This window comes from Pogoniulus pusillus, chromosome 11, assembly GCF_015220805.1.
Source record: "Pogoniulus pusillus isolate bPogPus1 chromosome 11, bPogPus1.pri, whole genome shotgun sequence".
Taxonomy (NCBI): Eukaryota; Metazoa; Chordata; class Aves; order Piciformes; family Lybiidae; genus Pogoniulus; species Pogoniulus pusillus.
The window spans coordinates 20561412-20578388 of record NC_087274.1 but is presented as its reverse complement, the minus strand read 5'-3'; the positions used below and the strand labels follow the sequence as shown (position 1 = coordinate 20578388).

At 41.4% G+C, this 16977-nt stretch overlaps 1 protein-coding gene and 1 long non-coding RNA gene across 6 annotated transcripts in view; both read right to left on the bottom strand.

The window, feature by feature from the left end:
* LCORL (ligand dependent nuclear receptor corepressor like) overlaps window positions 1–4361 on the bottom strand; it is a 54153-nt gene extending 49792 nt beyond the window's left edge. For all 5 annotated transcript variants that reach the window (XM_064151359.1, XM_064151355.1, XM_064151358.1 and 2 more), the window contains exon 1: window positions 4150–4361. In XM_064151359.1, coding sequence (XP_064007429.1) covers window positions 4150–4297 — 148 coding nt within the window. In that variant the 5' untranslated portion in view covers window positions 4298–4361. The remainder of the gene's footprint in view (window positions 1–4149) is intronic.
* A 2354-nt stretch (window positions 4362–6715) lies between these two features.
* LOC135179492 (uncharacterized) lies at window positions 6716–16530 on the bottom strand. Its single transcript, XR_010304017.1, has 3 exons — window positions 16263–16530; window positions 10543–10649; window positions 6716–7850 (listed from the first exon to the last, which is right to left on the bottom strand). It is a non-coding gene; the product is annotated as an uncharacterized LOC135179492 (long non-coding RNA).
* Between the last annotated feature and the right edge of the window lie 447 nt (window positions 16531–16977).

Sequence of the window (16977 nt, the reverse complement as noted above, 5' to 3'; positions counted from 1 at the left end):
AGTATGAATTGATTTATTTTAACTAGCTATTTTAAACTTTCATTTAAAAATGAAAGATATAGGAGTGTGATTTTTCTTTTTAATTAAAGATTATTCAGAGTTGCTTATATTTTTGCAATTAATGCAACGACTTAGCAAGAAGATTCCAACATCTATGAATGGTGTTACCTGGCATGTCCCATTAAAAATCCTGAAGGAACTTTACCCCAGGATGCTATGATAACACTAAAACCCACCATCTCATAATGAAGCTTTTCCTTGCATGGCAGAAATTACTAGGTCTCTCCTCTGTGCCTATTCATTAGAGTTATGGGGACTCAATGTACTTGCCAATATCCTACCTGTAAAGTTCAGATGAAATTCGTCAGTGCTTAGAAAAAAACAGCATAAAACCTATTTCTTAAGGCTAAGCATGAAGCTAGATTTTCAAAGCTCTATAAGCCAAAGCCACCATAGAGTTACCAAAGCCTCTCAAGCCAATGAATGCATTTAACCACTTTGCACTATAAAATTTTAATGAAAGAACACTCAAGTGCAACTTTTAACTCTTCTGATATTTACCTCTGAAAGATGTCTGGTCATTTAGGCCACCACAGTTGCTAAGTTAGATACTTAACTCCAAGATTTCTGGCACTTCTACATAAATACAAAATTTAGAACTAGGGTTACAAAGACTGCACCTAGGATAATACATATCAGTGAGTGCTGCTATACATGGTACTTGTTAGCACATATTTTTCATGCTGCAAGGACATCAAAAGAATCAAGATCTTCAGATGCCTTCTAAAATCAGTTAGTGTCAAAGTCTGATCAAGTCATGCAAGAGTTATGTACATCCATATGAATAAATCCAGGCATCCTAGGAATGTTAGAGCTCAAGATAATACACACAAAGATTGCTATCTGAACAGCTATTTCATACTGAACACCTATCTAGAATTTTGGTTGACATTCATTTACAATGTGAAGTGGTTTGTACCGTCACATACATTTAGATATCAAATAAGAGAATTATTAGTAATGTAAATTAAATACTATCATTTCTTCTCAGACTTTTTAAATGCATAAATATTCTGACCCAAGACATTAAACAATATTCTGAAGGTCACTAGTTAACATAGTAGGCTGGGAAAGTTAAGCATTTAATTCTTGGAAATACTCAAGCCTACAACCAGTTCTGACAAAAACAATTCAGTAGTTCAGCCCTTTAAGCAGAGGCCCTTGGCCATTAGTGACTCTCAAGCAAATAGTATGCTGCAGGCATGAGTACTATTTCTGTTTCGTAGTTGTGGAGATGAAAAATCTGTGACTCTAAAAAGTCTCAAGTTGGGCTATCACTGTCTTGGAGGTGTTATCTCTGGCTCAGTTTACCACTTCCATAAAGTGAATGAGGAATCCTTTACAGATAAAGGATTTAAAAATCCTTAAGTGATTATACTACAGACATGTAAATACCAAATTTAGTATCAATATGGTAAGGAATATATATCAGAATAAAGCTGCTTATTTGAAGGCTTTACCAGAATAATACGACATGTTCAAGAAGTAGGCACTTTCTTGCTTCGCTCTGAAGGACTGACAAATGACACCCCACAAAAACATACAGCCTTTGACAATTTTTTAAAATTAAAATAATGCTAAAGTCAGAATGATGTGAGCTTTTTGGTGGTGGTAGCTTTGCTTGTTTTCAGATTGACAGTAAGGCAGTACGGAAATTGGGGGGCTATGACTGCATCATACGTTTGCCACAATTTTGCTGTAATTTTACAATTCTTGAGAAAAATTAAGGAAAAAAAAAGGCCAAATCGGTCATATTTACCTCTCCTACCCTCACCACGCTGGTGTTTCAGCCATCAGCCTGATGGTTAATGCTAACCTTCAGTTAGCATTAACTTCACTAGACTCTTCAAATCCTTCGGAATACTTTGCCAAGTGAGAACAACTCAAACTATTTTCACTACGGAAGTCAATTTGAACTAAATGTAGAGGGTTGTTTTACAGAAATTAATGCTACCGAATTTCAAAAGAATAAAGGAAAAAAAAAAAAAATCCAGACTTAAGTGTACTCTACTTCCATTATCCTGACTGCTCACTTTCTGGCCACTTTGTTTACACTTTCTCTCAGATAAGAGCTGCTCAACGGGCATGCCAAGTAACAGTTCTTAACCGAGATAGCTCTTGACTAACTATTAAACCATAACCCATGCCCTTCCTCCTCAGCAGCTAATCATTTCAGGGCTCCTTCCTAGTAAAACTAAATTTTGCATCATGAACATACAAAGAAATCACAGCCTAAATAACTCTGAGAAGGTGAAAACTAAATGTGAAGCAACACCACAGTGCAACAGTATAATAAGTAAATAATTAAGTATGGTTAGACACTTCGCAATTCTCAGTGAAAGACCAACCCAGAAAGCAACTTTGTAACAGCTCTCTAAATACAACGCATCTGCCTAGCAGAGGATCCAATCGATGGTGAAACTGTGTCTTACGGAGCATTTGTTACATTTCTTTGCGCTCCTTGACAATGCTGGCTGAGCTGGTCGACTGTGCTCTCCAAACCTGCGTGTCTGCTTACCGTTACCACCTTAAAGTCCCTTCAGCCAACAGATTTGTAGGATTGTAGTTTAAAATTAAAACTGAAATGCCATTAAATAACCAGAGGAGTGGGCGTTTACATATCGTGAGGGATCAGGCCATCAGATTTAACTCTTTCTCACAACAGATGTGTAAATGTACTGTAATTAACACTTCTTGCAGAAAGGACGCCGTTTGTTTAATGCAATACCATACGGAAATACATGAACACTGTTTTTCTAAAGAATACTATTACCTGGACAGCTCAGGTATCCTATCATCTATACAGGTGTTCGAAAGCATTATTGGGGTGACACAACAGGAACAAGAAGCACGTGTGCATGAGCAGCTACCAAGGGTACTAAAACCATGTAAAAAACTCACAAACCCGGAAAAAAGCTGACGGTCTGTAACGAGAAATGCACCCACTTCTTAGGTGTTTACTTGTCTTTGATCTCGTCTCAAGCACAGGCAGAAACACCGACGGAACCGCTGCTCACCCTCCCAGCTCATCTAGATGTGTTCCCACCGCTCAGCCACCGGGGAGGATCAGCACTGACACTACTCGCTCGCTCCTTGAAGATCAAGGATTGTGTTTATTTCCCCAAGAAGGGCAATGCTTATTCAAACGACACAAATCGGCGGTTCCGGACATCGAAGTGCTCACATATACACACCCAGCTCCCGAAGGCTCAAAGAACCTCAAAGCGCAACGTGCCCCGGCCGGAGGCGGCACACGTAAGGAATGCCAGCAGTCAGAGCGGGCAGCCCGCCCGGCGGGAAGGGGCGGGAAGGGACCGGGAAGAGCGGCAGCGGCGGCAGCAGCCGTTAGCAGGGGTGCGCGCCGGTCCCAGCGGCTCTGGGCCCCTGAGGGGGGGGCGCTTCCCGCGCCGGGCACAGCCGAGGAGGTCACGTGACCGTGGGGGGAGAACGAACAACAACACACCTGACGGCTCAGAGCCACCGGGGCAGCTCCGGGGACGGGGTGGCTGAACGTGAGGGGAGAACGGCCGTCGCCATGACAACTTCCAGGGGGAGGGAAAACTTCAAATCCCAACCGTCAATGCAGGAACGGCTCCGTCTTAAAGGCGCACACATACAGAGACAGGCGGGCTCCCTCCCCCCCTCCGCCCCCCAGGCACTGGCGATGGAGGAGGAAAGGAGGGGGGCAGCCACCGGCACTCACCGCGCGAATGACGAGAAGCCGAGACAAAAGGACCCGAGCCCAGAAAGGGTCTCGGTCGGCGGCGAAGGGAGGGACCGAATGGCCCCAACCGAAGCTGTAACACCCACTCTCCGCTGCCCAAAGGCGGCTTAGGACCTTCGCTCTCTCCCGTAGACCTCCGTCTCCGCTTCCGTCCTCCAAGAAAGCCACTGGTGCTGCTCCTCCATCCCCGCTCCCTCCATTCCACCCACCGAGAGACGGGGGCTCAGGGCGCCTTGCCCGCATTCCCTACTAAGACACCTGTCCCCGACTCGCCACGCTGTTCCCCTCAAGGAGCCTGCTGCCCCCTCCCCCGTTCCTCGTCCCCTTCTAAGACCAGGACACCCTGTCGTCCTCCCCTCTCTTACCCACACAGTGCATGAGCCGGTGCCGCCAGGAGTCGAGTTCTCGGCGGACTCCCCTGCGCTCTGCCGTGCAGCGGGGGCTCCGGCACTGGGAGGCGGCGGCAGGAGGAGCGGGAGCCGCGGCGGCCATTCTGTCTGTTCCCTTTTCCATCTGCCTCTGACCTCACGCCCGCTCATTTACATACGAGCGCGCGCTCCCCAGGCTCCTCTCCCTCCCCCCCATCCCCACCCCCCCCCTTTGCCTCGTCGAGCGCGTGCCCGCGCCCCCCACTCCCCCCCGCCCCACACTCAGCATCCGGGGCGGGGAACGCGCGCCGCCTGGCGGGATGATTGGCGCGCGTCCCCGCGGGCCGCTCGGGCCCACCCTTCCCCCGCCGAAAAGGGGCCGGTGTGGCATCCGGCCTCACAACGGACAGCCTCTCCCTCCCCTCCGTTCCCGGGCCCGTTTCCCGTCCGCGCCGCTCCGGCCTACAACTCCCGCAGGACAGCGCGCTACTCGCTCCGGTCCAGCCCGGACAGGCAGCCACAATGCAAGCCGGGAGTTGTAGTTCGTTTTGGGAAGGCGAACGGCGCCCCCGAAGCCTCCCAGACTCCCTACACGGTCTTTTCAACGTCTCTGCGCCCCCTGGGCCCCAGCACCGCAGGGCGGCCCTCGCCCTACAGCTCCCAGCGCTGCAGCTCGGTCGGAGACAGCTGCTGCTTAAGAAGGTTTCCAAAATCGGCTCTCATCCCGCCCTCTCCCCCGAGGTCTGTCCCAGGGGCTGCTTGTAGCAGGGCTTCCTCAGGGCCCGCGGTCCCCCGCACCCTCTTCCACCTCCTCGCACACACCTGACGCCACACGGCTACTGCTCGTCACGGCAGTCTCTTGTTACCACTTTCATCCCTTATTCCACCACGCGAGTGGACGTGGCTGTCACACGATAGGGGCACGATGCTTTGCCTTCCCAATTCATTTGCCGATTTCACTCCACGGGGAGACTTCTCAAAGTTCTCTGGACTGCTGCTGAGTTACCTGGCCGTTTATAGGCTTTGCCTTCAGCCTGCTTTTTATCGGAGTGTTGGTCACATAGAGTCGGACAGGTAGATGAGGAGCGGACCGGTGTCACAGAAAATGCAACGTTACCTCCCACCCTCCCTTTGGAAAAGCAGGTCTGATAAAGCTTACTAGAAATCTACAAGCCATTTCAGACAGGAAGCCAGTTTAAGATAACTGGAAGAAAGTTAACACACAATTGCCAAATTGGATTATTTGAAATATTTGATGACTGCTTGGACAGTTGATCTTGCTGCTCTGCATGCAGTCACCTTCATGGTGTGTCTCCAGACTCTGGCACAAGACATCCTTCAACACTACACTAATGTGACAATTGCTACCCATGCCTTACAAGGGAGCAATTAGCAATCTTGAATTCCCCAGACAGAAAAATCAAGATCTTGCTGTTTTCTCACATTCTAGAGTCTTTGAGTGCCTCCTCCTCCTCTACAATCCCCTTCTCAGAACAGTCTTTGTATGCAGTATTGCCTCAGCAAGAAGTGGCATTTTCTGTGCCTGTTTGCAGGTTGTGACAGAAAACAGGATTTAATAGGGCCATAGAAGTTTCAGAAAAGGCACCCTTGTTTTTGCCCATCTCTCCCAATAAAGGAGGGAACAATGCTGAAAAGAATCACAACACCCCTATCTATACAAGATTCTTTTTCTTATGCTAGAGGATAAGCAGAGTTAACAACGATTCTGCATCAAAACTGCAGAGGGGCTTCAACTTTGAACAAAGAACGGAAAGCCCTTCCCTACTCAATCATCCCTCTGCATATCTGTGCAGAGTGCCAGTGCAACCAGAAGCAGGGCTGTTTGGCAACGGAGCCATTAACACCTTTCAGTGAAGCATTTCAGGAGAATTGCAAGACTCGGAGCAGACGTGAAAAGGCAACCTATTGCTTACTCTAGGTTTTCAGCAGCCAGCAAGCAGCACTTTGTCAGTCTCCTGGCTACCTCTTTCCTCACCTCTGATCTGTTGCCAAGTACCTGGGTCTTCTATTTGCACTGGACTTCCAAATAGCAATAAAAATCATCAGCATTACTTCAGTGGCAACTGGAAAAACCAAGGCAACTCTGCAAAAGCATGGACAAAATCCTCACAAACTGAAATGTAGCCTTATTTGGGTAGAAGGCATTGACAAACCCCACACATACTGAAATATAACCTTATTTGGATAGAATGCATCAATTTCAAATTAATAATATCCTCCAGTAAATGACACTTACTTTTTTTTTTGTGACAAGATGGGCAAAAAAAAAAAAAAAAAATCTGTTTTACATTTCCTTCTGCAAACTTTTTGTAGCAGATATTTCCTTCTGAACTTAGAGATTCAGAGACTGCTTGTAGAGCATGGCCTTGAAGATGAGTTCTGCTTCCACTGGAATGAACGAAAACTTGGTAAGAGATGGCCAAACTTTGTCACTTCTGTAAAACAGTTGAGCTTAATGAAATCAACACATAAGAATTTTAAACACTATTCATTGAACTGAATTCCTGAGGTTATCTGATATGAATCAGGTTTGACACTAAAGTCCCACATCTGAAGAGTTTTATTTTGAGATGTCTATGATTAAGTAAATAGTTAAGGGGAAATTAACAATATGGTGGGTGGGGGTGTAGTTTAACACAGCTTTTATTGGTAGTTTCAAGGTTCCTCATTTCAGAAACTTCTCCATACATCAAAGAAAATGTAAACCTTGCTGGGCAGATTTCAAGGAGCAGAAGGCAGCCAGGGGAAAGAATGAATTTCAGACTGAATTGTTATGGTTGCCTAGATTTTGAACACCTGAGCCTTCTGAAAATACTGCCTAGACAACATATAAGCTGTAGAGACTAGATTTTGAACCATTTTTAACCTTTCAGATGCTTTATTCTCCCAAACTTGAAAATTAACCCAAGGTAACCCAAAGATCCTACTTTGTCAAACTGTTAGAGGTGTTATTTTCACATTACCTGTACTGGCTTCTTTTCCCTGTGAAAATGACTTTCCAGCCATGAGGTCACTTTTTATGTGAATTTGTACTTTAAGTTACAGAAGCAATTCCACTTTTTGGAACAAAGGTTGAATCAAAATTCCAAGGCTGATTGAGGGCAGAAGCTGGAGCAATGAGGGATAATTTTGATTTAGTTAATTTTAGCTGCCTATGCTAGCTATTTTGCACAGGATCAGAGAGCCAGTTACTTAGAACTGGCTCTGGAGGCAAGGTCCAGTACAACTGTTTGAAGTTAAAGAGCTCTTCTTTCTGTGTGTTTTATTTTAATTTGGGAGTACAGAGAAATTAAAATAGTCATGGATGCTTATGATTTGATACCACAATCCCACAAAATCTGACATTTTGAATTAATTATTTTCTTCTTTCTTTTAAACACACACTGGAGAGATTTAGCTATCTTTTTGAAACACTTCAAAATTGTTCATCACCAAAACCTCTTTATAATTAATCCCCAAAGGTGAAATTCACTCCTGTACAGCTTTGCATGGCCTTTTGTCACATAAGTACTGTTTTGCAGAATCTGAGGGTAAGAATGAAGTATAACTGAAACAGTCTAAGTCGAACAGTCAAAACTTTGCAGTAAGCCTTTTCCAGATGCTATCTTGAAAGGAATATATCCTGAAGTGGTGAGCTCCTTCTCTTACACGAATGTAAACCTGCACATTGTCAGTATCTTGGTAAAACAAGAAGAGATAAATGATGAATGCCTGGTAGCTTCATGAATAAGTAATGCAAAGAGTAATTCATACTTGAAAGCTATACCATAGCAGAAAACAGAAAAAAATACACTGGAGGAGATTTCAGCATAGAGGCCAACATGATCACTTAGATACAGGATCAAGTCAACCTCAATAAAGGTCAGTTAGCAATCAGTGTGATTATTAGACTAAATTAGTCATCTATTGGTAATCTATTTGCAATACCCATTTTTTCACAATTTAGTGCATTACGAAGAACTCAGTCTTATGAGATACACACCAGTTTAGTTTGCAGTGTCAGATGTAGAAAAAAACCATAATTTTAAGTCATGTAGGCCATTGTCAACTTTTTTCTTTTAAATCATCCCTTTTTTCCTCCTCACTAATCAATGAGGTCTTAAAAATGCTTGGGGGCCTTAGCACATAGCTTCCATTAGTAGCAGCTCTGAGATGCAAACCTTCCAGTTCTGTTCAGCTTTTATTCAGGCTTTGAAGGCATAATCCCTGTGGTCACTCCTGATGGCACAAAGCATTTAAGTTGCTCTAGAGTTGCCTGCTTAAAGTGGAGTTCAAATTCAGAAGCTGGAAAAGTGCATCTATTCAAAGGCAACAGGATTTTTCAGACACGGTCTGAAAAGTGAAAGTCTTTCACAGTTAGTTGCTGACATCTGGCTTGGGGCTTCAGGAGCCTTGAAACTTGAACCCAAAACATTTCCATGCATACTCATCAGTTCTGGCAGGGAAAACCAAAGTTCAAACTCAAGCAGGAATGGAGGATATACTTTTGTGGATCTCATCAGCATTAGCTGTTATCACTACCTTTCAACGTGTATGTACAACTGTACCTATGCACAGGTTATTAAAAAGCTAGCCAAGGTGAATTTCAAAGTATACAACTGCAATTTTTTAGCTCCAGACTGCTCCTTGAAACTCTAGTTAGAGAAAAGTACCAGGAAATTCATAAAGTAAGGCTTTCCCCAGGTAGAGAGGGAGCACTAAGCCAATCAGGTCAGCCCTGTTAGTGACCTAATTCTAAGTACACGAAACATGATTATTGCAGACAGGTGACCATTTTTCATAAACATCTTTAACTTTCATATAGGAAGGTTAAAAAAAAAAATGGGGAAATGCTTCTTAGCATATGTTCTAGCAATAGCGCTTTTTAAAGCTGTGAGGAGTTAGATTAAATGAAGTTTGCATAGGAATGGATGTTTGATTATCAGGTTAACTTAGCAAAAAAGCAGTGAAGCTTTCATGAACACAAATATTCTTTTTGTCCTGTCTGCTTTAACAAAGATGTCACTTCCATGTATCAAAGCAGTCTTGTCTGTAGCGAGCAAGCATTATAATAAAACTCTGCAGCAAAAGTTTATAAAACAGATGCACTTAGTTTTACATGGGTAACTAATACACAAAGAGAGGTTACAGTTTATACAATTTTTGAATACACGGTGAAATTTTCAAGGGTTGTTTTCAGATCTTTCTTTGTCAGTACTTTTTAGAGGCTAAGGGTCTGGGTGATGCTGTGGTCAAAAGGCTGTAGTCTCCTCACACAACATTCTGCTACACAAGAGCACACGTTTATGAAGGCTGTGTTGCATTCAAACAAACCCTTGCAGTTAGGGAAAAGAAGTCACACAACCTTTGTGGTGAGCTGAGCACATTTGATCAGAGCAGAATCTAAACTGTTACTTTAGAAAACCACTCCTCAAAGCAGAGCTGAATTTCAGTGCACAGTGATATAGGAAAAGTAGGGATTTATACAACACAGGCATGTAAAGGGAAATATGTAAACCGCATGGAAAATTTTATGGTATAATAACAAAAATATTTTGCAGCTAGAAATATATCAACTTTGTTCAGTACTGATATCAATCATTTATTATTCTCACAGTGTTCTTACGAGGATGATATATCCTATGCTTCGGTACCAGCACAGCATAAAAAGGTAAGTGAAAGAAAGCAGTTTGAAACATCAAAAAATAACGAATTAGCCTTCTATAGATTGGACTGCTGTTTTAACATGTCGTTATATGACTATTAAAATTAAATTTAGAAGGAAGGTAAAATCCAATATATAGTGCTGTGGAGACACCACTTAGGAGTATATATCAAATATGGCTGTTTTTTCCTCCCATTTAAACTGTTATCCTATGTTCCATACAGCTGAGTAATGTCACTCACTCTCTCTAAACTTTCCCAAGTGGCCAAGTAATTTAAGTATGCCATCACCAGAGCAACTCTACAGCTGAAAATATACTGCTATTAAACCCGGAGAGAATAGATCACTAATTGCAGCTTAATATTAGAGATAGACATGAAATAGTGAGCAGCCTTCAGAGCATGCACTGGTAATCCAAACTCACGCTATTACTGAAATGACAAAGGACTGTTTGCTGTCTTCATGGCTTTTACAATTACACTAGCTAAGAACTTGCTAAAGGTAAGCAATACAGGGACTGCTAGATCTGTTGCAGACCACAGATTAATTATTAAACTAAGGAGGAAGGTTTTTTCCCCTCTCTCCTGTCCCCCCTTTTTCCTACCCTTCCTCGCATGGACTATCACACTGGGTGAGTTTCCATCTATGACAGTTGTGCCAACAGATATGGCACACACAGAGCAAGCAGAAGATGTGGTTCCTTAAAGCAGCGGATAAAAACCTACCCAGTTCACAAATTGGCTGCTCCAATGGAGCCACTGCGCAGGAAGCAGAGCGTAGGGTACCACCTCCTAGATCTCTAGCATTTCTCCAGGAGTGGAAGTGTGTGATCCTGAAAGAAAGAAGATGCATGCCTGTAACAGGTTTTGAGTTTTGTTTATTACTGCAGAAATTCATGTCTTGGAGTCCTTTGTACCCCTTCCAGGTTGTGGTTTCCAGCATAGGCTGCAATTTTATAGCCAATCTAACCAATATCCACCATGGAAGATGGTAGTAAATGAGACTGAATGGCTCATTGGTTACCTCATTGGTTATTTCCTGTAACATCACTTGCAGAATTATTGCTTCTTGAAGTAGAGCTCTTCATGGTTTGATTTAGAATAACTCTTTTTATTACACCTGTAAGCTTCCTCTTATTAAATTTATGTATAGCCTTTCTTTTAGCTGAATTGTCTGTGATTTAGGTTATATCTTCTGAATCCCCTACTCTTCTCCTTCATTTCAACCAATTTAATCTCCTCCATGTTCAAGCTAAACATATCAAACTGAAAAACAAACAAACAAAAATGATCTTTCAAGGTCTCTTCCAGCCCCTGACATTCTGTGATTGTGTGAAAAATCAAAACCCAACCAAAAGTAGAGGAAAAGGAAAAGAGGAACATAGTGGATGAAATTCACCAGTGCTTCAGCAAAATGAACAGAGATGACCATGATCTCGCAGGCCTCAAATCATTTGAAAATAAGAAGCTGGTTGTTCTTGAACTGCAGTGCCATGGAGATTAGTTAGCCATGGCCTTGTATTGCTTCACATAACTACATTCTAGAAATGTTTAGGGTTTTGTCTGCTGCTTCTCAACAGATACCTTTTCATGTGGTTTTCATCTATGTCAGTACTGCTACAGAAGGACTGAAAATTTATAATATATCAGCTGCCTTTGTAAAATACAACTGACATTTCCTTGTTGTCCCTGGGTTTTTGTACTTAAATTTTAAAATCAAGCACGTGGAAGATTTTTTGCTGTTGTTCATGTTATTTCTCAAGTAGCATTCTTTTTTAAATTGATTTTATGATTTTCTTATATTGACCACTTTCACATGCATTGTGAAAGAGTATTTTTGTATGAGACTAATTCAAACCAAGCGACAGAACAACTGTAGATTCAAATTCAACATTCCTATTTGAGACTACATGAAGTAATTACCCTCAGCTAGTAAAAAAATGAAGTCACAGTGGGCTGAGTATGACAGAATGAGATATTTCTTATACAATTCCTGCTGAGAAAAACAGACAACAGAGTGGGTTTACTACAGATCATCATAAGAAAAAGCATAACATTTCTGTTATCTTTTCTCAGAATTTTATCATCCCTGAGATCTTTTTAATTCCAAATATTCCCAGGCTCAGATGCAAACACAATTAACCTTTTCCTTCTCTATCTTAAGCAAGCTTACTTCCTCTAAAAACTCAAACATTTGTTTCTTCCCTTCCTCCTCTTGTTTAAAAATTTAAGTGTTAAAGTTCCTACCATTTGCCTTGAGGGATGTTTTCACAGCTAGGTATCTGTATTCCCTGGAGATGCCTCCCCACAGCATGGATCTAAAGTGCTATAACCACTTCACACCAGTGCCAGAATCCTGCTCCTTGAAGTTTGGGCATAGGGCCATAGTATTCAGATATCATGGAATCATAGAATCAGTCAGGGTTGGAAAGGACCACAAGGATCATCTAGTTCCAACCCCTCTGCCGTGGGCAGGGACACCCTACCCTAGATCAGGCTGGCCAGAGCCACATCCAGCCTGGCCTTAAACACTCCAGGGACGAGGCCTCAACCACCTCCCTGGGCAACACATTGCCTGGTTTCCCAACTCTCATGGAGAAGAACTTCCTCCTTACATCCAGCCTGAACCTACCCATCTTCATCTTCGCTCCATAAACTTCCATATATTTCTTCTCCATCCAACTTCTTTATTGCCTTACTTTCCATTAGGCAGGTTTGTTTTGGTTTGTTTCTTCAACCTTTCTGCTTAGGATTGAATCAAGATATGTTTTCAACCTTTTCTGCACCATTAAGTATATGATTTCTTTCAAAGGGCACCAAAAGACTCCTGTCTTCACTGATTCTATAGTCATGGGAGTAAAGAAATAGTAGCTTTTTTAATACAAGTGTGAAAGCTAGCAATGTTTTGCTTTTTTAGGCAGAGACTCAATCTTTACTGTAATATTTTACTATTAAAAATAAAAATAACCATAAACTTAGTTGCACATAGATTACAAGTGTTATAAATAGATTCCAGTGTGATTCAACTATTTATTCAGCATGGAGAGTCAAAGAAGGTGCTAGAAATGCCTTAAACCAACAGTATCTGTGGCTAGTGATCGAAGTGGGCTCTAATCTTTTAACATTATATGCATGGGACTGTGAAACTGGAATAACTTTAGCTACTCATTGTAGAAAGCACACTGTCTTATAAAATCCAAATCAATTTAAATTTTGATTAAAAGAAATATTTATTTGGAAGATAGATTCTCCCACCTCCAACACTGATGCAGAGAACATACTAAGCTTCTCAACAATGGCCCTGACCCCTGAGAAGGCTCCTTCCATACTTCTAAAATAAATCCCAGCTCCATTTCCATATCAACCTTATACAGCTGGTTGCACAAGACCAGGTTGGACGGGGCTTTGAGCAACCTAGTCTAGTGAAAGGCATCCCTGCTCATGGCAGTGGGGTTGGAAATAGATGAAATTTAAGGTGCCTTCCAATCCAAACCATTCTATGATTCTATGAACTGTTTTGGGCGATTATTTGTGACAGATTATTTGCAACCGCATCTTTTCACTGCTAGGATCGATATCTCTTATCAGTGAAAACATATTTTTAAACGTTTTGCATTTCCTTTGCAGTAAAGGGTAGGAAGAGCATAATAGGTGGAATATCAGTAGAGTCTAAATGACAGAATTTTCACTGTGCTTTCAGGGATATTACGACTTCTAGCAGAGATATTTTTTCTGTTTGTTGTGGCCTGCAAAAAGGGAGCTTGGTCTACTGCTGGGTAATGCCTGTGTGACTCAGTACATATCTGTAGGCTACTAAAAAGGAGCTTGCGTATGTGTGGAAAATGATCTCCCCAAATCTACCTGATGAGAGAAGTTGGCCTGTCAGGTAGAAACCAATCAAGGTCAGCACAACTTGCTGTGGTGCACAAATGACTTTACATTTAGCCTGCTACATTAGTCTATGAATTCACTAGCACCAAGTCCCCACTCCTTCGTATTCTAGTGTTTGTCAGATTTCCCTTACCACAGCTGTCATGTTCTCACCCTGGTGATCATTCTTCCCACAAAAGGTCCCTGGTTAGATACATTGGAGCTTCAATATGCTTTCCATACTCCTGCATTGAGGTTATGCAAGTAGCAACTGAAAGTTCTCTCTGCTTATTTTCACATGTGGGCAATCATGTGGTTCAGTGCAGGGAAAAGTAATAAAACATGTTATCTCCTAAACAAGTAAGCTAATTCTATGCCCTGTGAGGGGATAACAGTTACCTATCTCTTTGTAATTACAAAACATTTCTCAAGTTTAAGCAAACATGAAAATTCTAATCTTGTATTTTTGTGTCTCTGCAGAGCTAAATGCAGTCACAGCATTCTGGTGTTTTGTTTTTTTTTTTTTCCTATGACACACACTCTCCTGTTACTCTCAGCTGCTCAAAGCATTTGGTGAAAACAGTTATATTTTCTCTTGTTAGAAGTACCTAGGAGCACTGTTCTTCATGTTTAAACAGCTCCATGTGTACCCAATTATGAAAGCAATTAATTTAGTCAAAGACTAGATTAACTGCAATCTGTGGCCTGATTGTTTGTTAAATTTGAGTACTTCTGATCCAAATTGTCATAAATAGAGTCTTATATAGCACGTGACCCAGTGACAAATCATGTTGCAAGGACATCTTGCTATAAAGAGAGTTCAACATTAAATGTTATTATACCATTTCTATCCTCAATTTGTATAACATGTATTACTTGGGATGCATTTTCATTTGTTTCACAGAAGTGAAACCTTGGAGTTTGATAATAAAATAGTGCTACTGTTAGGGACAGATAAACCCCACATCTAGCATAAGGTGATACACACAGAGAGTAGAATAAAAAGCTGAGAAAAACATATGAAACAAAACCATGATGCAGAAACAAATGAAGTGGAGGCTTCAGCTAAGATCAACCTTAATGAAAAGACCTACATGGATACACAGCTAGTCACCAAATAAGCCATCTGATTATTTAGCTATTCCATGCAAAATGGACAGCTGTAAGCAGAAAGAGCAGATGAACCAGCAGACAGGCAAGCCTTGCCCTAAGCCCTCAGTGATATAACAACCATCAGACTCTTCTAACTACTCACAAATATCTATTCTAACTTCCTAAGCCATAGGATAATGGGGCTTGGACTAGATGGCCTTTGGAGGTCCCTTGCAATCCAGACCATCCTGTGATTTTGTGTTTCTCTGGTAATGTGCTCCCATGATTTGGATGAACACCATAGACTATTTTGTAAGATTGTTCTTCTCCCTTTTATTTAATTTCTCCCTTGTCAAAAGCTTTTGATATACTCAAGATATTTTAGGGCATGACTTCCACTACTTTTTTTTTTCCCTTTTTTGCATTTGAAACAACTAGTCTAGCTAGAATGAGAACTGGCTATATCATCTACACTTAGAATTTACTCTTGGAAGCACAGTTGTGCTCCCACGAGAAGCCAAAAATATGCTGTAGTAGACAGATCTAAACTTCAGCAATAGTGGTGACTCTAGACGTAGGAAAATGATCACCCATTTGGTCTTCTCTAAAGACATTTCTTCTTAGTTACAGAAGTATTCCATCAAGTAATAACATGCCTTGGAGAAGGAAAATGCACTTAAAACAAGACTTCTGAAGCCAAGATGCTTACTTCAAATGGCAGTTTGTAACAATAAAACCAAACAAATCCTATCGGTGAAGAAACAGTTCAACTCCATGAGGAAACTAGATGACCTGCAACAGATTTTTCTCTCGGAAATAAAGCCATACATATCTATACAGACACATAAATCAGTAGCAATCCCTCATCATGCAAGCGAGGCTCAGTATGAAAAAGAATGTAAAAAAAGGAATATTGAAACATACTATTAAACATTTTTTCCCTTATTCACATTGCATCTTATAAATACAAAAGAATTAGGGAAATAGGCAAGTACAGTCTTCAGCAAAAAGTATGTGAAAAAAAGGGTCATTATTGGGTTTATTCTACTTCATATTGAGAACAAATTTTGTTTCTCTGTATAAGTGACAAGCTACACAAACCTCCAAGCTACATAAGCTTCTTGAGGTTTCATTTTAGTCAGCTTTGATTCAATTTTAATTAGTGTGCTTGAGAAATGCTGACTTAAAAATCACCTTTCCTCAAAACACCAAGCGATCTGGTAGTCACCTTGCTTCTCTCCCTGAGGAGGAATAAGGACCCTGGAGTTCATGGAAAGGTTGCAGGAGGACCTGCTAAATTGTGTCGAGCATAATGATGCTCCTATTTCCAGCAAGTACTGTGGAGTTTGTAGGAAATATCAGCAAATATGTTTTTGTAATTAGAAAGCAAAACTAAACAAAAACAAAAATGCCCCAAACCCAAAACAGAATTAAGAATATTTCAAGTGCCACCTTCAAAAGAAGAAAACTTTTCATATACTCACCCAGTATAAGGACTGAAAAATGTGAAACACAAGCTAATTACCCACCAGATGAGGGCTACAAGTCATCATTCTTTTTCTCTTAAAAAAAAAGAAGCACTCCAGACTAGAAAATAGGACATGCAAGTTTTTTTTTACCTAACCTGATCACATAAAGTTGGAGTTATAACCAGTCCTATCATGAGAGTTGAGCTTATTAGCACAGTTTACTATATGTTGCGTTTTGGCAATAAATCTCTAACTAGGCAGAAAGAAAGCCGCCATCTTCACTTCCACTCTGGCTTTTATGCTCTGCTCAGGTGAAGTTCTTAGGGGAGAGGGAGGTAATTCCTCTGATTGCAGCTAACTATGTTCACCTGGGAGAAGGTTCAGGTGTGAAAGAAGAGGATTATTACTGTAAGTGATGTCTTTACTACACGATGAGAAGAAATATTGCCTTTTTAGGAGAGTGAGAGAGAGAGTCTGAGGAAGAGAATGTAATGTATTTGCTGTTGAAAACAACTGTAAGAGAGTTAAGGTTAAGTTACAGTAATGTGACCATTCAGAGTTAAGCCTCAGGGGAAACAGAAAGTTGACTTTCTTGAGAAGATTATGGAGAGTGTTCAATTCAGGAAACTTCTGGCAGAGGTAAATGGACTGCAAGAAGAGTTATAGCCTCTAGGGACTGAGCAGGTAGAGGACAGATTTGTTCTTGAAACATTTTTTTAAACATATGTCT